Source organism: Strix aluco, chromosome 22 (assembly GCF_031877795.1).
Source record: "Strix aluco isolate bStrAlu1 chromosome 22, bStrAlu1.hap1, whole genome shotgun sequence".
Taxonomy (NCBI): domain Eukaryota; kingdom Metazoa; phylum Chordata; class Aves; order Strigiformes; family Strigidae; genus Strix; species Strix aluco.
In genome coordinates, this window is record NC_133952.1 from 6,963,777 (window position 1) to 6,988,049 (window position 24,273).

Here is a 24,273-nt window from a genome sequence, read left to right on the forward strand (position 1 = left end):
AGGGCCAGACCCATCTGCCCTGACACCCAGCGCCCGTCCCATTCCCGGCGCAGGCGGCAGCCGGGGTTCGTTGGAAGTGACTCAGTGGACAAAAATACCCCCCTGGGCTTGGCTTCCCCCAGCACGGGACTGGCTCAGCCCCAACTAAAGCATCCTGTGTGCAGCAGACGGCAGCACCCGCGCCCACACGCACAGCCAGGGATACATCTCTGCAGTAGCCATTTATTTTTGCAGTTGCAGGATGGCAATATTTTGGGTTTTGGTTTTTTTTTATTTTCCCCCTTCCTCCTTGCACATCAGCTGCAGGGCTCACAGAGATGCCAGAGGCTTTGCTAAAGGACGTTCCAGGAGGGCAGCCCATGTACCGGGGGGGGGGCGGGGGGATGCCGTGCCTTTGGGTGCACTGCAGGTTTCTCTGTGTTGTCCTCCTGAATCAAGCACTGAGCTTAAACTTTAAGCAACCTACCTCCTGGAAACACTGAGCTCAAACAGCCAGACTTTGCCAGGTTTTGTGCTGATGACTTTTCCCTAGAGATTACAGATCAGTTTGGGTTGCATGGAAATCCAAATTTCAGATACTGGTTCTGATACCGAGCTCTTCCCTCCCCAGTCTCCCAGTTAGGTGCCCTGTGACCCTGGGGAAAGCCAGCTCTCGTTAGGGCCGATGCCATCTCCAGAGGGGACGCTGCACGAGCAAAGCTCCCTGTCATGTCATCTCCCTCCCAGCAGCAGCCACCACCGGCATGTGGTCGTGGGATGCTCTAAAGCGAGGAGAGAAAACCCAGACCTCAACCCCAAATTAACCACAGCCAAAAACGCGACTGCTGCCCGCCACAGGGACATGCTCGGAGCTCAGCTGCACCCCATAAACCTGGCTGAAGCATGCGCCACCTTTTAATTAACCAGCACCCTTTTTCCATGCACCTTCCAAAGGGGTTTTTAATCAAGTAGGAAGAGGCAGGGGAATCCCTGCAGGCAGCATCGCTGGGTTAAAGAGCAGTGGTGCTGCACCGTCTCAGCCCCGCCTGCCGCATGTGTGTGCTGGGGGTGAGGGTGCTGCGGGTGTGAGTAACGCTGCTTGGGCCACCATTAGTCAGCAGGAGCCAGGATGTGAGCCCAGCCCGGCCTTCCCGCTCACTCCCGGGCTCCTCTGCCAGAGAGGAGCACAGCGGGTCGGGGGAGGCTCCGTGGAGCTGCTCCTGGGGAGCCTGGGGCTTGTGCAACACCCACGACGCAGAGAACCTCCTCCCTTTGCTTCGGGTGGGGGACATCGCCGCTCTGCACCTTCCCGTGCCGGGGCCGATCGCACCAAGAGGTGCCCGGTTACCTTTGCGCCGTGCTCGTTCGGAAAGCAGAATTAAATCTGCAGGTGCTGCCAAACCCAGCGGTGTTTCCTCGCTCGCGTGGGGTTGCTCCGGCCGCCGCGGTGTCCCCGCTGCATCGGGAGCTGAGTCGGCACAGGCGGGCGCGCTCTGACTTGATCCCCGGGGAGGGGAGTTGTGCAAACAGGGAGCGATGGGAGGTGACGCAGCGGCCGAGAGCAGAGCTTTTTTTCGTGGGCTTCAAGGAGCCAAGGTTGGCGACAGCAGGGCTTGGAGCAACAGAGGCATCACACACCCCGGCAGCAATGCTGCGGGCAGTGCCACGGCATGCACCGGGCTGCCGGCAGCGCGAGCCGTGTCTGTGCCGGCCCGTTGTACACGCTGGAGTTTGTTGCGATGAAAAGCAGGGCTTGTTGCAAAACAAACCCAACTCCCTTCCCCTTCCCAACCCGCTGGCAAGGAAGCAGCAGGGTGGGGAGGGGGGGCAATGCCTGGCTGGCATTGAGGTGGGTAAGGACCTGCTTTATTGACCTGGGCTCACTTGGTGCCCGAGATGGCCCATGCATCTCCTAGCCAGGGGCAGCTCACTCCTCCCACAGTTACACACTGTCACCCACTTCCCAAACACGTAAAAGGCCACGCACGCAGGGTGTGCCTCAGTTTCCCCATGCCGAAGATGCTGCTGCTGTAGGGTGGGGGAGCTGGGTTCGCAGTGGCTGGCAGAGGCTTTACATGCGGGGTGCTGTTGGAAAGCAGAATATGGTGATTTTCTGTCTCAGACTGTGTTTTCTGAACTTTGTGGAAGTCTTGCCCCCGTGGTCTGAGCGAGAGGTGCATGCAGGGAGCTGCCTGCAAAGCGTCCCTGGGCCAGCAGCGGGGCAGTGTTCGTCTAGTGAGGATAGCAGCAAAGAGACAGGCACAGATTCATAAACCCAAAGTGCTTCTGCCTGGTTCTTCATCTCTTTGATGGGGTAAATAAATTTATGAAGTGGGCCTGTTGTGGAGGGCTTGGAAACACCCAGCCCAGGCGGCTGGATGAAGGCAGGTGATGGTGCTGCGTGTACCATAGGGAGCAAAAAAGCAACGTGAGTCAGCTGGGTTTCAGAGAGTTTTGGGTTTTCTGGTGTAGGTTTATGCGACTTTTATTATAGAAAAGCAAGCAGCCCTTACTTTCTCATCAGGTTTTGCTGTGTCCTGCTTGCCCCATCCCACCTGCTCCCGTCTCTCTGCCCTTCCTTGCTGGTGGTTTGTGACAGGGGGACTGGTCTGCGATGGTGCCCCTGCAGCCACGGGTGTTGTGCAGTTGCAACCTGCCTGGACAAAATAAATAACAACCGCACTGCGATAAAAAAATACTGTGTCTATTTCCCTTGCAAGGAACAGCTAGCACGAGCTGCATGTCAGAGACAGGGCTGCTTCGTGGTGTGCTGCCTCCCTCGAGCCTCAGTTTCCCCACCGTGCTGCCGGCGATGGCCGAGCATTGCCAGCGGAGCGGTGGCCGAGCTGGGACGTCGCGGGCGTTATCCGCTGCCGCCTGCTCGGGGGTGGCGGCAGGAGCGATGGCCGGCGAGCTGGGAATCATTTCCGCCGCCGACCGGGCTCCGGGTTCCTGCGCAGCCCTTGGCTGGGGGGCGGCGGGGAGAGCGCTCGCCCGCTGCGGGCCCCTGTCCCACGCACCTTGGCTGGGCGGCGGGCAAAGCCACTCCTCTGCCGGCGTGACATCAGGCCGGGGAAACTGGGTGACCGCCGAGGGGTCAAATTCCCGGCGCAGGTAGCGCCCGCCGTATACTTCCGCGCAGTGCCGGGGAGGAGCCTGCCCACCCGGGGGCCCCAAACCCCGGGGACCCCCCAACGCCGCTGTTCCCCGCCATGAAGTCGGAGCAGGAGGAGAGCAAGCCGGGGACGTGCCGCTGCGAGCGCGGCTTTGCTCCGCGCCCGGCCTATTGTTCGGGTCCCTGGGGACGGCAAGGGGCGGCCGGGGACGATGCTTGCGGCAGGGTGCTGTGCCCCTGCTTAGCCCACGCAGGTAAGGGGGTCCCCGGGGGTCACGGCAGCGCAGGGAGGGGTGCAGCTCAGCGTGCATTTCTCTCCTTTGCTTGCTTTGTGCGGTTGTAGCTCGCTTCCTCCTGGGAGAAGCAAAACAACGCCAGGCGGCTGGTGAGCGTGCCCCGAAGCTCGCCGGGGCCACGCAGGAGGGTGGGTTTGGGTCGCTGTGCCGTCCCCCCCCACGCCGAGGGCGAAGCCAAGGGCAGGGGCGAGGGGCTTCGGGTCCCCTGCAGCAGTGGGGAAGGCGGGCGGGCGGCTCCCCGCACCCCGTAGTCCATTTTGTCTCGCCGAGAAGTTGAAGCGTGCCGGGAGCTCACGGAGGGCTCGGTGGCCGGCTCTGGGGGCCACTACAGAGGTCGCAACCCACCAGCCAGCTGCTTTTAAACCGTGTGTGCTTTTGAAAGCCTTTGCAACCTCCAGCCTGGCTCCTGAACCCCTCTGCCCTCCCCCCCTGCCGCCGGCATGCACAGGAGGTTTATATCAGGTTTTATTTCTTTACATCTGCTGTGAGACACCCGCCAGCATGCAGCCGGGGTAGCTGAGCAAGCGGGTGTCTGTACGGTGGAAATAATCCCTTTTTGGGGTGTGGGAGTTCCAGGATGTGGGGGTAACTTTACAGGCAGGTGGTCTCTGCACGTCCTGCCTGATGGCTGCGAGCGAGATGGGTGTGAGCGCCGGTTGATGGTGCATGGTCAGGGCATATGGCTGGGGGTCCCATGCCGGGGCTGCAGCCATACAGAAACACCAAGGCCAAGCTGGTGTCTAACTCAGAAAATGATCAAAAATGGTGTTTGCAAGGCTTTACACTCATTGAGTGAAAGCTTTAACCCAAACTCGCTAAGGAGCAGGCGTACCCGTGTTCAGGTGTGACAGCTCACTCGCTTGCAGCATCACGCCAGTAGCAAGGGATGAAATCTAAAGCTTCCTTCTTTAAAAGGTGGATGTGTGGAGCCAAAGTTATTAAATAAGCCTGCGAGGCTCTGCAGCGCGTGGCTGAGCACCCCAGTGCCCACCCGGGAGGGAGCGGTGGTGGCCGACAGCTCCTCTGAGGTCCTGGAGCACCGCGGTGCTGCGGGAGGCACTATACCTGGGGACGGACCGGGATGTGCGGCTGTAGGACTCGGCAGACGGGGCGACGGACAAAATACAGGCCCTTGTGCTTAACCCCACGAGGAGAGGATGCCATGGGGGGGGGGGGGCTGGTTTTGAGCCGCTGCACATCCATTGTGGTGCGTGGGTGTGAAAGGGACAGGTTGGATGCGTTGGCTTTGCACCAGCCAAGTCCCAGGCAGCGGTAATTGGGTCTTTTTGCAAATCTGAGTGTATTTTGAGCTAACCAGATGCTTTACTGAGTGCGGCCCGTGCTCTGTGGAGAGGCTGACGGCTTGCACACGTCAGAGTGGCAGCGGTTGGCCTCCCTGCTCCGTCCCCCACCCATCACCCAGCCCTGTGCCTGGCGATTTGTGCTTTTCCTCCAAATTACTCCTTGCAGAGATGTACCGAAAGGGAAAAGCTGTACGTCGTGCAGGCTACTCAGGAGGAGGGTTTGGCTGAACCTTTCTGCAAGAAACTTGGGTCCCAAGCTGGGGAGCTACTTAATGATCAGAGGTGATGAGGTGCTCTTTAAAATACTAGCTCAGCTCATCCCTAGGGCTTGAATCATTATTTTCTTCCAGTAATGTACTTCATCCTACGACCCTTCTGTTTTCCATCCCAGGATGGAGGTGATGTACATGTATATTTGTGTGTGTGTGTATATATATATTCTGGGCCAAAGCTCTGCAGGAGGAAGGAGGGACGTGGGTTAAGGGTCTGTTAGGTGATGCTGTTGGCACAGATTTTACATTTTCCCGTTTTGCCCCTTTTTTCCCCCCTTTGCGTCTCTGCAGGCCCTGTGAAATCACCCTTCGGGGTTATCTACTGCTGATTTTAAGCTCTTGGTCCACAAACGAGGCTTTTCTCTTTGCCCACTCTTTGGCTGCCATTGTCAATATGCTGCTGCTGCAACCCAGGGCACACTTGCGTCTTCTGGCCATTTTCCTGCTGATGTCCTGGAGAAAAACCCCCTTGACTTGTGCCCAGCAAAGCAAAAACCATCTTGCCAGTAAACTTGCAAAAGTGGCATAAAATGCAGCTTTCACCTAAGATACTCATTTCACCAACATAAACCTTGTCGTTTATACTGCATTCATTTTTAATATGTACCCTCCAAAGACAGAAACGCGTGTACAGCAATTGTGTCAGCTGAGTTACATGGAAAAAAACAGGCTTTTAAATGGATGTTTTTAAAGTGATGTCTGCTCCAAGGCCAGTAAAAGGCTTTGCTGCTGCACGGCTGGTGGATCTGCTGCTCAGAGGAGTCCAAGATGGGATTTGCAGGAGCTGGAATGGAAACTTCAGCCCCAAATGCTGTCTGGAGGTGTTCACCGCAATTAAAAAAAGCTAAAAAAAATCTTACTTACATTGTCTGTTAACACTAATCAGTGCTTAAAGCGTAAAGGATGCAGGATCCAACAGTGTCGTGGAAGTTTAATGCTATCAGCTGAAATATAATTAACAGCCAGTTATTGCGGTGTGAATGGTAGTTTTCATCAATTAGTCCAAGAAATGTTTAAATTGCATTAATTTCATCGCTGCCCACTTGCAGCAGATTTGGAAGGGGCTGGAACGAGCCAGTGTGTGTCAGGGCTCATCTGCGCAGGGTGATGCCTCCTTCCCTCAGGGGAGTCAGGAATTACAGTGCAATGACACCACCCACCCCCCCCCACCCACCCCCAAAAAACCCAAAAAGATTAAAAAGAGGAGGAAAAAATAAAAAGGGGCAAAAATGCTGGGGAAAATGTCCTGTGGAAGCTTTTTGCTTCAGGGTTATTGCATTTGGTACATGATTCCAAATAACGGATTTAACTTTACACCCCAATATAGCAATGCTTGCAAGGTTGAACGACAGAAAAACTTAAAAATGATTCTATTCTCCAGATTGTGTTATTGCATCGTGTTTTGGATGTGCGGGGCGCTGAGCCCCGGTCCCTGTTTGAGAGGGCTGATGCTCACTTCAAGCCACGTATGGCTCCTTCATGACTTCAGACAGAGGCACAGACCCAGCCAGCTCACAGGGAAGCGTAGAAATCCCTGCCGAGCCATCTGTATGTGGAAGAAATAGAGGCTGAAATGAGGTTCCTGAATAATTGGCCCTATTTTCCCGGTTATTGGAACTTTTCTGTAACAGTCGCTAAGAGCTGCCTGCAAATAGCACTTTTCGGATCGTTTATTTAGGTGCTTAAACTTGGCATACCAACGGGGATTTTTTTCCCCCCTGTTTTAGAGTGAAGTTAAAATTTCCCTTTCAAACCGAGCCGTTCTCTTAATGCAATTTATGGAAATAAAACGGGCTTTCTCCATAGGACTCTCTCGAGCTGGCGAGGCTGGTTAAGACGGGATGGAAACTTGCAGGAGAGCGATGGCGAGCAGATGCTCGGTGCTGGGGGAGTGGGAGGAGAAACCGCTTTGGGGAGACAATTGTGTTGGTGTGATTTTGGCAGATGAGTGCTGATGGACTGAGGGGGGACAGAGAGCCCAGGGAAAATCAGAGCGGGGTGGAAATCCTGTATGCAAATGAGGGTAATTACAGGTGTAAGGCAGTGAATGGGATCACTGGGATCATTGCTTCGGTCCAGCCCCAGTCCTCTTGGCAGGCAGATACTAGGAAGAAACTTGATATAATGCAAGAAATTGCCCATTAAGCAGCTTCCAAAGGAAACTGAGGAGTGCAGGAGATGCCGTCGCTCCCATCACTTCCCTGAAACGCCAGCTTCTTTCCCAGAAAACCTTTTAAAAACTTGCTGGGAAGAGCACGGAGGGTTCAACTTGCCTCAAAGCCCGTTCCTGGTTTCTACAGCAAAGGCATCACTGGCAGCCCCAGGGGGAGCTTGGGAAGAGAGCAAGGACTACGACACTTCACGATGTGTTGAGAGATCTGACAGGGTGTCTTTAGCTGTTGGAGCCTAGCAAGAGGTGTAGGGTTTTTCCCCTCAAACCTTGGCTATGTGGGTTGTGCTTTGCAGTTTTTATATATATATATCTATCTATTAAAAAAATGGGTTGTGCTTTGCAATATATATCTATTGCAAAATAGATATATTTTGCAAAACACAATCCATTTTGTGTGTGTGTGTATATAGATCTATATCTTAAATTATAATTATATATATATAAAAAAAACCCAAAGAATCTCGGGTATCTGACTGATCCTGAGTTCAATAATTCAGGTTTTTCTTCCTGTGGCCGAAGCCACACGTCCGGCAGCTGGTGGCTTGGGGAGCATGGTGCTGCATGCTCCTTTCCAGATTGCACCTATAGCTTCTTACAGATCTTGGCTTTTAATCTTTCAGTAGTTTCTGCCTTTATCGGGAGCAGAGTACTAAGTTGAGGACTAAATTGACTTGTTGCAAGCTTTGGAGGAGGAATGCTTTTGAGTTTTTTCACCATTTTCTAACCGGGACCAGAGGAGAATGGTGTGGTTTTGGGGAAGCTGCATTGTGCAACACTTTATAGAAAGGAGCTTTGTAAGAAGCAGCTGCAAATCTGCTTTCGGGCCATGCCCAAGGACTCGGGCTGGGAGTTGGGGATTTTCCACCGGGTTGGGGATTTTCTTGGGTTCCCACCAAAACGCTGCAATTTGCAGAAATCCAACAGGATCAGTCTCCCTTGTGCAAACTGCCCTGCTTGGATTCTTCTCTGCCAGTTAATCATTTGCCAGGGAATAGCCAACTGTGTCTCCGGGGTGAAGCAGCTTGTACTGAAAGGTGAAAATGAATTATCAGTGGGGAAAAAAAAAATGAGCAATTAGTGGCAGCCACTGGGGTTGTGTGGGGATTTCTGTGGCCGGGGAAGGCGCTGGGTGGGTTTTGCACAGTAATTATTACACCATGTACAAGTCCCTCACATTCCCCACTAGTTTCCCAAAGGCTGGAGGGGAAACACTGCATTTCTGCAGCCCCCAGGGAAGATGCCTTTGGCCTTGGCCGCCTCTCAGTTCTTGCTCGTTGCACGGATTTCAAGAAAGCACTTTGGACTGCACCGAAATCCCCAGCCCGGAGCTCGACTGTTCCTCATTAGTGACTTTATTGCTAAATAATTTACAGAATGGGGCCTTGCCAGTTTTCATACGGGAAGCATTTCAAGTATGCAAACCAGATTTTATGCCTTCCTGGCGCAGCTGCCGGCCGGGCCGGGGGGAGCTGCCTCTCCCTGTCCTGCCGCCGGCGTCACCTCCCCGCTTCGCCTCGCAAACGGTGACGGAAAGGAAATGGCCCAATGCACGTGTGAGGGGACCTTAGAAGAAATAAGGGGAAAATCCCCTATATTTCATACCAGCCACTGTCCCTCAGGCTGGCTGATACTTGGTGGCACTGGGGCAAAGACCCAACCGCAGCAGCTTGGAGAGGGGGCATTTATTTTTTATTTCTATTTTATTTTTCTGGTAATGTGCGGGCTGAGGGAATTTTATTTTTCTCCCCATGTCCACAGGCGTGGTGCAAACCTGAGAAATCAGTAAGCACCTTCGGATGAGTAAGGGGGTTTCTCTGTGTGTACTCCAAGGTGGGGGAAAAGCAAAATCAAACTGTTCACACGCTCGCACGAGTCATTTGGGATCACGACATCTGGCTCGTGCAGAGGATTGCAGTGGTGGTGCATGGCCAAAAAGTGTTTTGCAGGAAGAGGATAGCAAGGCGAGATGAAGACGATGGGTGCAATGTGGAAATAGCAAAAAAGCACTTTTATTACCCTAGACAGTGGGTGCAGCTGTAGGAAATGAGGTCGCTGGAGCTTCCCCCAGTGCCTGCTGCAGAGGGGACCCAGGCTGGGGTGTGCCAGGATGCTCCTGCGGTGCAGCTGCTCTAAAGGGTGTAGCCATCGCTGGGCATACATCTAAAAAATTTAAGGTTCAGGCCTGCGGGTGAAAGCGTCATCTTCGCCTTTCCAGTCTCAGAGTGATTTTGTTGAATTTTGAGTACGCCCTGAACGTGGGGGTGGCTGGAGGCAGAGCTGAAGCGTATCGTATGGGGCAGAGTGGAGCTGGGCAGCCTCTGTTGGACACTGGCCATATGAGCACCCCGTCAGGAAGCGGTTTGGGTGGGGAAGGTGGTTCTGGGTTTATTATTATCACTATATATTTTTAATTTTTTAATGCAAAAACCAGAAACTAATACCCAGTGGAGGGCCCCCCCCATCATGTCTCTCCCTCCTTCTCCTCCTCCATTCCTGGGGTGCCGTGAGCACCGCTGCAATGCTTTGGGCTGTGCAAAGCAGTTTTGCAAGTGGCGGGGGGGGTCACCCCGGCAGCATTTGCCTGGGATTTGAGTTTGCAGCGGGGCCTTGCCGGGAGCCGTCGGTCACTTCCTCGCATTGTGTCTCCTCTTCCTCCAGCGCTGCTGCGGGAGGAGGTGGCCCAGCTGCAGGAGGAGGTTCACCTGCTCCGGCAAATGAAGGAAATGCTGACGAAAGACCTGGAGGAGACGCACGGCAGCAAGTCGCCGGAGGTGCTCTCGGCCACTGAGCTGAAGGTGCAGCTGGCGCAGAAGGAGCAGGAGCTGGCGCGCGCCAAGGAGGCTCTGCAGGGTAAGAGCACCTCTCCCTGGGACCCTGAAGTTTCAGGAAGTTAATTAACAAGGAAGGGAAAAGCTGTCCCTCATTTGGACTGTGCAGTGTGTGTTCACTGTGTGCACGGGGCAGGGGGTTTGATCGCAGGGCAGCACTCCCTGGGACCCCCCTGTTGTCCTGCCACGGCCAGGCAGGGTCGAGAAGGACAGGGGTGCAGCAGTCAGGTGGGAAACAGGGTATGGAGGGTGTTTGCAGCCTTGAAAAGTAATTCCTCCACGGCTGGCTATAGAGCAGAGCCAAGAGAGCAGCTGAAATGCAGCTGGAGATGTTTGCAAGGTGGGGGTGGGTTGGATTTTGAGCCCCCTCAGACTCTTTTAGGAGAGGGAAGCAGCGAGTTTTCTGGTGAGTGCAATTTTGCTTATCCCACATGGAGTTATTGGGAGCACTGCAGAAAGCAGAGGCTGCATCTCCAGGTGATGTGCAGCGTCTCCTCCTTTCTTCAGGCATTGATTTGGGTGTTTCCTGCCGTGGTCTCCCTCCCTCGCTGATGGCTGCACAGTGAGCTCACTGCCAGCCCCAGCACCGGGGCGTGCAGAGCAGAATGCGACACTGCAGCTTTTCCTCCCCAAAACTGAGCTGACAATAAGTCCAGGCAGGGACGGTTCATTAGCCAAAGCCAGGGGATGGTCCTGAGCAGGGGAAAGCTCTTGTGCATCAAACCCTGGCAGCGCCACGGCTCTGAATATCATCTCAAATCCCCAGCATACCGAGTATAACTTCCACTTGTCAGCTTGTGTTTGCGGATTATGAAGAGAGGCTGTCAAAAGTTTTCAGGCTCAGAGGTTGAGCAGCACATGAGGAGAGCCCCAGCCCACCGTGACTCCCCCCATCTGGGATGCTGGGATGCACAGGGGGACAGGGAATGGGGCTGAGTCTGTATTTGGGGGGTGGATTTTGGAAAATATTATTTTATCACTCTCTGGTTTTCTAAAGCATCCTTATAAACTAGTAACAGCCAAAATATCTTCAAAATCTTGCCCCCCCCTCCACACCACCGGTGCAGCCTCCGGCAGCAGGAAATGCTCTGGGTTTATAAAACTGTAATTGGAGAAGAAAAACCTTAATTAGAGAATATTTGCTCTGTGCGGACAGGGAGGGGGAAGTGCTGATACATGCAAAAGATAGAAAAGCAGAACTATTTTAAGACTATTTGCAAAAAAACTAAGTCGTCTAAGAAGCTGCAGTGAGGTCATACGTGCTTCTGTGGAGGATTATACAGAGAATAAGTGAGTTTGGCTTGAGAATCGTGAGTATTTAAGGAATATACTGTTGGATTTTTATTGGGCTTTTATTGGCTGCTCTACGAGCCGCTGGGATTGGTTTTCCAGGACTTCTCTGCAGATGTGATGGGTGGGAAGAGGGAATCTCAACTGCACTTGGAAAGGCACATAACAAGAAGCCTTTTTAAATCGATGCTCCTTCCCTCCCCTGCAATATTGGAAAGCTTTTGCGTAATTTGGAAAAGCTCGTTGTGCTGGATCTGGCCCTGTGAGCTGGGCTGGAGGTGCTGGGCAGCAGAGAGCAGGCTTGGTATGGAGATGGGAAGTGTGGAAACGGGATCAGCAGCTGGAAGCGGGGGAAAAAAATCTTTTTTTCCTTTCTGTGACAAATTGTCCGCAGAGAAACGTGGCCAAAAGGGGAGGAAAACTGGCAATAACTGCGCCTGGTGAATGGTCCTGCTGGGAGAAATGTATCTGCTGATAGAGGCATTTGGGGAAGTAACGGCTCTGTGTGAAGGAGCTGCAGGATCAGGCAGTGCAGGGAGCTCAGGGAAACCTGGCCCTGCTGTCCTGTCGCTCGGGGGTTTGTGTCAGTTGTGCCCCACAGCTGGAGAGCATCTCCCAGGCGCACCTCCCTCCTCGAAGTGTGCATCGCTGCGCAGCCCCGCCGTCCTCGCTGAAGGATGCCCTGTGGCCAGCAGCATCGGGCTGCATTGAGTTGTGTGTAATGTCATTAGGAGATAAATTATATGAAGATCTGTCATCGTTGCTGGCTCTGAGCCTGGAAGCGCGACACACGGCCAGTTCAGATAGATGTTGGCTTGATGGGCCTGAACGCAGAGGGAAGCGGAGAGTGTTTGCCGGCCGGGTTTGCTTCCCGGAGGCTCCAGCAGTTTTACCAGCCTTCGTTTTGCACGGCGGTGCAGGGTTTGGTTTGTGATGGTCTGGATGGAAGAGGGTGGGTTCATCGTCCCTCCTTGGCAGTGCACGTCCAGCCCGTTCTGGCAGCATTTAGCACGGGGGTAAAGCCAGCAATAAGCCCATGCCACATCTTCCCCGTGCAGTGGTAACAAGCTGGAGCAGCACAGGATGCTCTGCAGGAGTAACTCAAGAGGTTTCTGTATCCCTGGCAGCATGTGCTTTGTGCGTCCTTACTGCTCCTTTTTCTGGGCTAATTCCATCCCTTGTACTTTTTTTTAAATCAATTAATGCCCGCATAAAATCCTGGAGTGCTACATCCGATCATCCTCTTCTCCTCTGCTGGGACTGGGACTCGGTATCATACTTACAGTGTTAACACAGTTATTTTTTTCCTCGGCCCTGGCTGGAAAGGGATGGATGTGGCCTGGATTTCTGATGTGGAAATCTCCGACAGGAGAAGGTACGAACAGCTTTATTACTGCTGGGTCCTGCTGCGGGAAGCGACTGTGCCCAAGCGCCTGGAGGACTCAAGGAGCCTCTTGGCCAAGTGACATCTATGAGCATGTGGGCTAATGGCAGAAACCCTGTTTCTGGGAAGGTTTATCCAATATGCTGGAGTTCCCCTGCGGGATTATCACATGGAGAGCAAACCTGGTTTCTGTTTCCTTTTTGAGTGCCAAGGTGGAGACCTCGGGCTGGCTTTCCCCACTGCTTGGGAAGGCGTGAACTGACTTCATGTCTGCTCCACAAATGGGTTGTAGCCTGGTCTCCTCCCTCTCAAACCTGCAGCTCAGAGCTGTGACCCGCCCCCACCAGGGATGACATTTGGGCTGGGACAAGCCTCCTGCAGAAACCCCCAGCACCCCCGGCTGGCTGCAGCAAGGGGGTGGGTGGCAAAAAATCAGGCAGATGGGTGTCCCAGCAGATGGAAGTCCCAGAAGCTGGGTGTCCTGATGGATGGATGTCCCAGCAGATGGGTATCCCAGCTATGAACCCAGTCGAGGAAGCCCTCGCCACCAAAAAGACATGGGGCTCTGAACAGAAAATGTATTCTTTTCCTTTGAAGACCCACCTTAAATTCGCAGCAGAAGTCATTGACCACCTTGTTGACTGTTGGGGGTCTGGTTTGGAAAGCCCATGGCCTTGTAGCAGAGCGTTGCCGGGTAAATTCCCCCAAGGCAAATGCCTCACCTAATTTTTTCTTGAAATTCAACATTGCACTCGAATTTCCTGCCTGCACCGTACCTCCGCACGCCCAGGAGCAAGTGCTGGCTCTGCCCAACACCGCTTAACGTTGACGTCTTCAACGGCAAGATCCTCTCTGCAGATGGTGACGGCTGCGCCCGGGGAGTGCGCGCGCCTATTTAATTACAGAGCGAGGAGCAGCGCTGCGATTCCTGCACAGGGCTGACCGATTTTATGGGTTAGTCATGGTGACAATATTGAATTTCATGGTTGGGATGGAGAAACAGGAGAAATTAAGTGCGTGTTAATGGGACGGGATGGGTTTGCGTGTTCCTCTTGCGCGGGACATCACTGAGGCTTGAGCGGTGCTCCCTGAGGATGCTTTTTCCCGTGATAGAAAACAAGTATATAATTCATTAAGTAATAAAGTCAGCTCTAATTCCATTGCTGGCATGAAAATCCACATTGCACAGGGTGAGAGAAGTACTCGCAAGTGGATGGGAGCCGTAGGGAGCTGCTCTTTGGGAGGGTCAGAGGTGGACTGCCTGTGCCCTGACTTGTGTTTGGGCTCTGCTGCTTCATCCCAGGAGCAGGAAGCCAGACAGAGATGTTGTTTCTATGGTCCGTAGTTAGTTTTCATCTAATCCCACATAATCAGGGTAGTCAAACTAATATTCCTATGTCATCCAAGCAAACCTGGGCTAGATGGTGCGACCACTGCCACCTCATTTTCCCTCAATGTGATACCATTAATTTCAAAGTGGGGGTGGTATTTATAGCAGTCCCCATCTTAGGGGGGGGCGGGGGGGAGATGCCTGGTTTTCACATGCAGTAGCTAATTTCCATCTAGAAGTTGTTAAATGTTGAGGCCAGACAGGGCCCGTGGGGTGGTGGCTCCTTTGGTGACGGCATCGCTGGGTGGTTTCAGCCAGGCTGCTGCCCGGGCAAGGCTGTGCCACTCGGGTTGGTGCGTCGGAGCGATTAGATTTCGCCTCATTAGGTAAAGCTGGAAACAGAACGCGCTGGGGGGGTGGATTTTTAATTGTTTTGGCTGCGAGAGGATCCCAGCACGGAGCAGGTCCCGTTACTGCTCTGCGTCCATCATCCTTCTCCCGAAGGAGCACTGCTCCGGGGACGGATCGTGTGGCAGGAGGTGGAAGCTCAAATAACGGGAGCGCTGGTTGATTAGTGGTGCAGGCGGGGATGTGGGGGGTGGCGGTGAGAGCTGGGGGGGTTCACGCCGCCGTTCCCGACCTGTCTCTCCCATCGCTCGCTGCCGAGTCCGGGGGCGGCTGGTGGGTCCCCCCTCGACTTCTGCTGTGTGCTTTGGGTGGGAGGGGAAAATAAATAATGCAAATAAGCTGCGTGAGATAAATACTCTCCGCTCATGGTATGGGTTTAGGATTTCTTGCTTCTCCTGCGGTCTTGGGTTTGTGAACAGGTCAGAGGTTTTGCCAGAGCCCACCATGCAGATGGGCTGTAGGAGAGTTTATTTAGATATTCCTGGGGGTTTAGGATACAGAAACCTGGCCCTGGATCATCAAATTAAAGAAAAAAAAAGCCATTTCACCTCCTCAGATGACCCCGATGGCCAGTGAAAACCCACTTTATTCCTCCTTGGCTGCCCCTGCCGTCGCGCCTTGGAGTGCAATGGCTCATTTTCCCTGACCGAGTAATTAGCTGGGTTTGTTTGCTAAGAACATATTAAGCTGCTGCACCAAGCAGTGCTCGGTCTAGAAGACGCTGGCAACCCTAACTGCTCACTTCTGCCTAACTTTTTATTTTTCTGCTGCCTCTTTCAATTAATTTCCTATTAATTGGGTTTGGAATGAAGTTCTCAAATGACTGATAAATCCTTTTTAAGCTTAGGAGCTAATCGGTTTTGGAGAAGGGAGAGCAGTGGTAATAGAGCGGGGAAAAAAAGTGCATTAATTTTAGCAAATCTCTTGAATATGAACTGAAACAAATGGTAAATTGTCCTGTTGGGTTAATAGGAAAAAACCTGCTCTTGCAATACCCGGAGTCCCATCATCTTCTTGCAGTACTGGTTGGCGTGAATATTGGTAATGTACTATTCTCCTAATAGTACTTCTGAGCATTTCTTTTTGGCAAATGATGAAGTGTTTTCTGTAAATCTGTAAGGACCCTGAACACTGCCACTAATTAAAGCAGGGTGTATGCTATAGGGGACCCCCTGTTTAATTAAATTAATTAGGTGCCTTTTGTCGCCTCCAGCATCGGAGTGTGCAAATGTGACTTAAACTTTTATAAGAACCTCTCAGTAGCCTCAAGGAAATTAAAAATACATATATGTGTTGCAAAGTGTTCAAGAGCTTGAAAGTAGAAGGGTTTTCAGCCGTGTGTTATTCATTATTCTATGGGGATGGGGCTGAGACCGACCCTGCCCGGAAAGGGCTGCAGGGGACAAAAATTCCCCCTCTAAAACCCAAACCAACCACGCTTACCGTGTCCTTGAGCTGTGGCCAGTGTGGTTGGTAACTGGTACCCACTTCTGCAGGGTCTGGATCTCACCCCGGTACGGCTCGGTCGACTTAGCATTAATATTTCTGTTTCAACAAGTTTAGTTCATGGGAAATAACTGGGTAGGGGGAAGGTTCCTTTTAAATATATGCAGGTGATGAGAAAGTGTGAAAAATTTGGATGTGTTGTGGTCACTGTGTTTAGAGGGTCTCTGTAGTAATTTTCCAAGCTGGGAAAAAAAAAAAAATTAAGGAAGGTCCCAGTGTTGGAAGGGACTGAATTGTCCCAGGAGGAGCCATGTTCATTGAAGTGGGCAAGGAAGAATCACAAGCACTCCCTATCGTGGGATAACGTGAATCGTGGCAGCTTTTCTTAGCTGGTTTGTGGTTTTTCTGGGTTTTGATTTACCTCTGATGCTTAATGGCAGAGTAGTTGTTCTGAAGAGTTTCATCTCCTGTTTTTTAACAGATAAAAAAATCTCTTGTCCAAAACTTCTGCTTCTTCTTTTACTATTTGGTCTGATTTTTTTCCCCCACGTTTTTCTCCACTAACCTGCAAGCCCTCTCCCTTCCTTACTGGCTCCATCCCAAGCACTTGTTTTATTATTCATCTTCCCAGCACGTACAGTAATACCTGTGCACAGAAAGAAGTTCCTACCTGAGTAAATCTCTCCTCGAGCCAGCGGTTGTAACGAGCTTGGATGAGATGAGGGAGGTAGTTGAAATGAGTTAGATAGAGCTGGCTGAGCAGGGGTGCTGCTCTTATTTAGGGGGCTATTGCAGCACATTATGGGGTGGTACGTTGTATGCGGCGCTGGGTGACCCCCTGTTATTAGGTTATTCTGCCTGAGGATGCCTGGGGGCTGCAGTGCACATGCAATAATGTCCCTGCTTACACGCAGGTGGAAATGTTTTTATTGAGAATTTAACAGAAAGCAACACGGAGAACGAGGGTCCCCAGCTGTAGGAGGGGAAGAGCAGAGGTCCTGTGCTGGGAGAAGGCAGAGGCATGAAGCCAAGGGTACCGAAGGTGCTAATTGCACGAAGGAAATTAATTTCCTTTGAAGCGTGCCATGGTAGTGGTTTTCTTCTATTCCTCAGTCCAGTCTTTATCTCACACCCATCTCATCGGGAGGAGCTCAGAAGCACGTTATGGTGGAGTTTAAGCCCCAAGATGAAGTGGCTCATTACTGGGGGCTAGAAAATGCAGCATGGGCTGAAACGATTTCTTTAATAAAAATAGGTTGGACCCATGTGTGTGTGTGGAGACACGTCCCACTCATAACAGTGCTGTCATCTTCTAGCAGCTTTTGTAATACAGCTCTTGGTGGCTTTGGGGTTGGTTTTTCTGGTGGGTTTGGGGATTTTTAGGATTTTTTTTTTTTAATATAGAAGGATGACTTGTAAGGCTTAGCAGCTTGCAATGCAGCGAGTGCAGGAAGCGTTGGGGGAGCAGAGGGTGTTTCTTTCATACTGTCCCACTCCCTTGAGAGCAGCACTTCCTCAGGGTGGAAAAGCATGCAAAGTTTTTCCTATAATGAAAAGCAGTATTTGTATTCTGATTCCTAAATTGGGTATTATTTTGGTGGGGTGGGGTGTATCTGGAGCAGGGAGCCGCAGAGCATTTCTGCAGCTCTGCCAAGGACCAGGTTCCCAGTTGGGCAAAGCACTTAATGTGCAGAACTGACTGAAGCCCCTTGTCCTACATGGTATTTCTGTAATTCTTGCTGGTTTTACCAGACTTCCGGCAAGCTGTCCCTGTGCTGGTGGTCAGTGAGCATCCCTCGCGGGCGTGTGGGAGAGGGAAAACACAAAGGTCTTGGTTTCATCTCGGGGCTGGTGAAACACCCCCATCATATCCTGTGTCGCCCCCAGTCCCCCAAACTCCCACTCTGTCCCCTCGTTCCCACACAGCATCGTTGAGCTGACTGGGGACACTCAGGGAGCCGTGCCCTGGGCTCGTGGGAGCGTTGCAGGAATCTGTCTCGCTGCTAAAAATAAACCAGTTGTGGTTTATTTATCCTGGAAAGGGAGCAGCAGGTTTTCCTGCCCTGGGCCCTGAGGCTGCCGCAGCGGTTTTGCTCCCAAATCTCCTTTTCCAGGGGCCGAGCTGCCCCATGGAGGGTGGGTGATGATTAGGAGCCGCGGCAGAGGTGCGATGGGCATTTTGGGGGGTGCTTGGTTCATGCAGGAGGTGCAGCAATGGGGGTGAAGTGGGCGTCTGCTCCCAGCCCAGCCCCTCAAGTCGTAATTTTGGTACTTTTTCCTCAAAAAATAAGAGAGATGGAGGCAAGGGGGCTGCTGTGTCCCCCATGCTCAAGCTGTCGTCTCTCCTGCAGCCATGAAAGCCGACCGCAAGCGCTTGAAGGCGGAGAAGACGGACCTGGTGAGCCAGATGCAGCAGCTGTACGCCACGCTGGAGAGCCGCGAGGAGCAGCTCCGCGACTTCATCAGGAACTACGAGCAGCACAGGAAAGTGAGTGCGGGAGCCCAGCACCCTGGTCTGGTGGCATGGGGGGCTGGCAGTGACATGAGTGCAAAACGTGGTTTGCCATCAGGCAAAAACCCACCAAAGCCCCAGCTGGCCTCTTGCAACCGGGTAGACGCTTCCCTGCTGCGGGGGCTGGACTGCAGCAGGTTAAGGATAAGTAAATACCAGAGGAAATCAGGCCAGCGAGCCAGACCTGGGAAATTTGATGTAATTTTAACCAGATGCATGGTGGGGCACCCCTCTTTGGAGGGCTGGCCGCACCCTACAGCTCCCTGCTGCTGTTCTGGCTGTCCCGTGGCTCTGGTGACACCCTAAGGTACCGCGTGCTCTTCGGCACTGCAGCAGTCAGGTGGTCCCCGAGGGGGTTGTGGCAGAGGGGTTTGTAGTAGCGGGTGGGTTTCCCCTCCCTGATGGCCACCCCGTGTCCCAGCAGGAGAGCGAGGACGCGGTGAAAGCCCTGGCGAAGGAGAAGGACCTCCTGGAGCGGGAGAAGTGGGAGCTGCGGCGGCAAGCCAAGGAGGCAACGGATCACGCCAGCGCCCTCCGCTCCCAGCTCGACCTGAAAGACAACCGCATGAAGGAGCTGGAGGCCGAGCTGGCCATGGTGAGCTCGGTAACACAGCGGGCACAACTCGAGGGTCAGCCCTGCATCGCTGCTGCGGGCGCTTGGCTCAGCAGCTCGGGTGCTTGAACCGCCCCAGTGAGTTTTGCCAAGGTTAAATATTTATTGCAATATTGCATGTAAGTGTTTGCTGCGGTGCTCACGTTAGTGCAATACTGGCAGGAAAAAAATCCCTCGGTAAAAGGGCAGTGGTGGAGTCCCCATCCCTGGAGGGGTTGAAGAGTCGGGTTGACCCAGCGCTGAGGGATCTGGTGGAGTTGAGAACGGTCAGGGTGAGGTGAATGGTTGGACTGGAGGAGCTTCAAGGGCTTTTCCAACCGAGATGATTCTGTGAAAAGGAGCTGGATATCCTCAGTGCAGGGAGCAACACAATTCGGGTATTTACTTGTGAAGGGGAGGGCGGGTTTGGTGCACTGTGTTGCTGCTGGTTCTGCTGCGCCAGGAGATGTTCTTGCGGTTTTCTCCCGCCACCACCACCTTGGTGTCCTTCCCCAGGCCAAGCAGTCCCTCGCCACGCTGACCAAGGACGTCCCCAAGCGCCATTCCTTGGCCATGCCGGGCGAGACGGTGCTGAACGGCAACCAGGAGTGGGTGATGCAGGCTGACCTCCCGCTGACGGCTGCCATCCGGCAGAGCCAGCAGACCCTCTACCACTCGCACCCCCAGCACTCGGCAGACCGGCAAGGTGAGCCCCCCTCCACTGATCAGGGTGCGGGGCCAAACCCGCTTGGGGGAGCAGCCTTATTCTTCCACAGAGAAAAAAAAAAAATGGGCACAACGCCCCCAAAATAGGTTTTTCGGAAGTGTGTGAGAGGCTTTGCGTGGGGTCAGGTTTGCTGTCATGATGTTAACTCCCCGATGCCCTCCTGCCTTCCAGCGGTCAGAGTGAGTCCCTGTCATTCCCGGCAGCCGTCCATCATCTCCGACGCCTCCGCGGCCGAGGGCGACCGATCGTCCACGCCGAGCGACATCAACTCGCCCCGGCATCGAACGCACTCGCTCTGCAACGTAAGGCACTGTGTGGTGGGGGGGCTTGCTTCCCTGCTCTGGGGGTCTCGCTGGGGAGACGGGCTGAGGGGGGTGCTGTGGGTCCTCTGCTTCCCAAAATGATGTTGGTTTTGGGCTGGGGTATGGCTCGGAGGTTTACTGACCTCGAGAGCTTTTTTGCTGTGGAGGTGGGCGGGTCCTGGGCTGTGTTGGGGCTGATTCAGTTGCATCTGTCTTCTTCTGCCTCAGGGGGACAGTCCTGGACCGGTACAGAAGAACTTGCACAACCCAATCGTACAGGTAGGGCACAAAGCCCTGTTTAAATCCTGCTCATGAGTCCCAGTCCAGTGCTAGCAAGTACTTTGCTGGGGGCTCAGAGGCACCGAGTTGGGTTTTTAAAGAAAAGGAATGGAAGCCATCCTGAATTGTAGGTCTGGGATGTCTCAGATTTCTGTGATTTTGCCCCAAAATCAAGGTAGTGCCGTAGGCAGTTGCTGTGCTCGGGGCCCATTACAGGCTTGAGTTTTTGTAAGGCACAGCCTAGATCAGGTTGTTATTCTGCATTTGACCCTAAAACATTGGGGTATTTTTGCAAGCAGTGGACAGACCTTTGCTCTGACCTTACATTCCTGGAGCTGAAATCCTGAACCAGTTGAATTAAGAAGCCACAGAAATGTGGGGAGGGGGCCCAATTTCACTGCAAATTTCCCCACACCTATTTCAGGAATGTTTTTTTTTTTTTTTTGGTCCAGGATCTTAACATTGCTTTGGACCTGGGCCTGAATAGTTTTTGGGACGTGGACCCTGTGGTCTGTGACCCCTGATGCAATTTGGGGAGGGGTGAATGAAAAGCTCAGTGGCCAAACCCATGTCCTCTCCCCTCGCAGTCTCTAGAGGACCTGGAAGACCAAAAACGGAAAAAGAAGAAAGAGAAGATGGGCTTCGGCTCCATTTCCAGGGTGTTCGCCCGCGGGAAGCAGCGCAAGTCCCTCGACCCCGGCCTCTTCGACGGTACGGCCCCCGACTACTACATCGAGGAGGACGCGGACTGGTGACCCCCCCGCGCTGGGTGAGCGCCGGGAGCCTCTCCCCGGCCTCGCCGTCGCCGATGTACATACTCCCACCCCCGCCCCGCCTGTGGACGTGTTACCTGTTGTCTTGGGAGCGATGCAGCTGTGTCGTAACTTCAGTTTTTTCCCCTTTTTTTTGTGTTTTTTTTTTTCCATACCAGTAACTCCTTTGTTGTTGCTTCAGTTTGTCGGTTTGGGTTGGTTTTTTTTTGTTGGCTGTTTTTTTTGTTTTATTTCCTCCTTCTTTTTGACAAAACTTGAAACTTGAAGGACTGCTGTGTCTCTGTAAATACCAGAAATATTGTGCACTTTGTGCTTGTGACGTCTCTTGTCCGAAACCCGCTGTTTTCCGGAGCCCAGCCCGCGGGATGTCCTCGCTCGGGGACGAAGGACCTGCCCAGCTGAGGGACCTTAGAGAGAAAACACACACACACACACACACACAAAAAAAAAAATCTCATTCGCTGTGATGTCTTCCTGGCCAAACCCTGCGGAGGCGACACGGGCTGGTTGTAACGCCTGCCGGTCTGGAAATAAGTGTTTTAACGTTCCTTTTTAGTTGTTTTAATTTATTTGCACAAACCCAGAGGAGCTATTCTAACTAAATTATTGCAGAAGTTTTGGGATTTTTATATTTTTCCACGTCGGTTGGGATGGGGCAGGGAGGAGGAAGGGTGTGTTTGTACTGTACTGTCCTGGGAAGCTGCTGCCAAGGGGGCTGGGAGGGGGCTGGAGCCGTAGACCCCCTGCCCCAGGCTCCCTCGGCCCCGCAGCTGCAGATGCCCCAGGAGCACTTAACGCCTTGGAAAACTCAAACCTAAATACATGCTGGGAAATCAGACGGGGTGGGTGGGAGGGGGGGGGAGCTGGTGGGAGCCTTGCCCGCCGTTTTTGCCCGCGTTTCGGGGGCTTACCCTTTGCTTCAAGGAAAAATTGGGGGATCCGGCATGAGCTAGGAGGAGGGGAAAGGCGATATCCCGAGATATCCCCGTATCCCGAGATGTCGCCCGGCTGGGACCCGCCGCCCCGCCCCCATTTGGGGTGTTATCACCATCGGGGGGGGGCCGGGGAAATCGGTACGAGTCCCTGCTGGGGAGGTTTTTCTGGGACCGGGGTGATTTTTAAGCGCAGGTGGAGCTTGTGCTTCCAAATCCCTTGGAAATGCCCCAAAACCACCCCCCCGGCACGGCAGCCGCTTCCCCTCTCCACTAACATGCACCGCGCTCTGCTTATGCCAAGATAAGTACCTTATGCTTTAATGCTTACGATATAATTTTAAGCTCTTAAAAAATGTATTAAGGTTTATTTAATGATGCTATAATAGTGTATTATTTTTCTTAATTCCGATACACGCACCCTAGTTGAAAAAGGGGTATTTTGTCTTAAATCACCCAACTAAACCGCCGATGCCCTCGCGCTGTGTATTCCTGCTAACGGGATGATGCGGAGAGGCCATGGGGGGGGCGAGTGGAGGGACCAGCCCCCCCGGGCTCTGCCGAGGGGAGGGCCTGGGGTGGCGGGGCAGGGTTTGCCCCGTGGCATCTTTCTCTGCAGAGAAGCATTTTTATACGTTTTGTTGGTTTTTTTGGTTGTTTTTTTTTTGTTGTTGTTGTTGTTCTCCTTGCGTTTTTATAATTTAAACTATAAACCACCAGAACAGATGAGCAATCTCCTTGTTATCGAGTAGTTTCCTTTGCATTTCAGCTTTTTTGTAAATTAGGAAATAATTCTAAAAATTACTAAGAGGATGATTTATTTAAAAGAGAACTTCGATAAATAGCATATGAATTATGGGTAACATTAGATTTAACTTTTCCCCACGTGAATGGGGGAGAATCCTTGAAGGCATGGATGCAAATATAAAATTATAAAAGATCTAAATAAAGCTTATTTTAAAGTACGGATGAACTACACGTGATTTAATTGCTTGTCAGACGGAGATCCTGGGCTGGTCTCAGCGGTGGCACGTGGGCATCTCTGTCACGGCACCGGGCACGAGCTGCTGTGTGAATTGGGGGTCCCCGGGGGGGCGCAGGAGGGATGCAGGAGAAGGCTGCATCCCTGGACCAGCTCCTCCCCAAGCCCAGCTGCCGGCCGAGCGCTTGCACCCAGACACGGCGGTGCTGGCGGGAGGCTGGGACTGTCAGTGCATCCGTATAAAATGGGGATTTAAGGTAAGTAAAGATTTGGGAATGTGAGGGAACAGCCCTCGGGTAGTCAAGATGTAATGCTAAGGACCAAGAAGAGCAGGTGGGACAGAGAAACGAGAAGGTTTTGTGCTCTAACGCTTGTTAGTGGATAAATTATTGTTACTAATTTACAGATGGATCAAATATTATTAATTTGGGGGTCACTTGTAGGGGTGAGCCAGCACTTCCAGCGGGGCCTGATGCTGTTTTGGGGTTGATGGCTGCGCTCGCAGGGGGAGCGGAGCAGAGGACGGCCGTGCTGGAGGCGAGGGCTGTGGGCCCGTGGCTCGTGGGTGCCATGGAGCCGGGCGGCTGGTGCTGCAGTTTGATGGTGGTGGTGTGCCCCGGGGGGGCGTGCAGGGTGTCAGGGTGTCCTGCAGGGAAAGCTCCCCTGGACCTACTCTCCACAGCTGAAGCTGCTCGAGGTCCTCAAGCTACAATTGACCAGGGGGGGGAAAAAAACCAACAAAACAACATTTCAGACAAGACCTGCAATGATTTTCTGTTTTTCAAAGCCATGATGAGGGTATAGATGAAAAGATGTACCTTTTTTTTTTTTTTTTCTTTTAAACAGAATCATCCTTCTGAGTTTGTGAGCAGCTGCAGAGCAGGTAAGAGCCACTGCAGTGTGAAATGGGGAGAGTTTGAGCCAAAAAAAAAGACAAAAATAACTAGAAGCCAGCTGGCTATCGAGCTCTCTCACCCGAAGCGGTAACGGGAATTAAACATTGCACTGAAGTGTAACTATTGAGAGCAGCAGAGCTGAGCCGGGCGCAGACCGTGGCGGGTTTTGCCACCCTTGGAGAGCGGTTCCTCGTAAATACTTGGTTTTGCCCTTGACTTGCAGTGTGCAAGGGATGGAGGGTGTGTGCTCGCCCAACCCACCCGTGGTTTTTAAATCTCCACGTGCTCTTTGGCAACTGGGAGCACGGCAGAGCTGTGGGCGCAACAGCGGTCCCGGGGTGTCTTCTGCGGCTCGCAGGTTGTAGCAGACGCCTGCTCCCGTGCCGTGGGGACCAAGTCGGGTGTCCTGGGCCATCGCCTGTCCCTGGGGAGGGGGAAACGGGTGTCGTCTTC

General features: G+C 53.0%; 1 protein-coding gene across 4 annotated transcripts in view; it reads left to right on the forward strand.

The window, feature by feature from the left end:
* KAZN (kazrin, periplakin interacting protein) overlaps positions 1 to 21,624 on the forward strand; it is a 227,916-nt gene extending 206,292 nt beyond the window's left edge. For 3 of the 4 annotated variants that reach the window (XM_074848292.1, XM_074848293.1, XM_074848295.1), the window contains 7 exons: positions 9,798 to 9,989; positions 18,177 to 18,313; positions 18,762 to 18,932; positions 19,446 to 19,635; positions 19,828 to 19,958; positions 20,187 to 20,237; positions 20,825 to 21,624. In XM_074848292.1, coding sequence (XP_074704393.1) covers positions 9,798 to 9,989; positions 18,177 to 18,313; positions 18,762 to 18,932; positions 19,446 to 19,635; positions 19,828 to 19,958; positions 20,187 to 20,237; positions 20,825 to 20,992 — 1,040 coding nt within the window. In that variant the 3' untranslated portion in view covers positions 20,993 to 21,624. Of the gene's footprint in view, positions 1 to 3,160; positions 3,349 to 9,797; positions 9,990 to 18,176; positions 18,314 to 18,761; positions 18,933 to 19,445; positions 19,636 to 19,827; positions 19,959 to 20,186; positions 20,238 to 20,824 lie in introns of those variants that run through there. The other variant, XM_074848294.1, reaches the window with a different exon arrangement.
* The last annotated feature ends 2,649 nt before the right edge of the window (positions 21,625 to 24,273 follow it).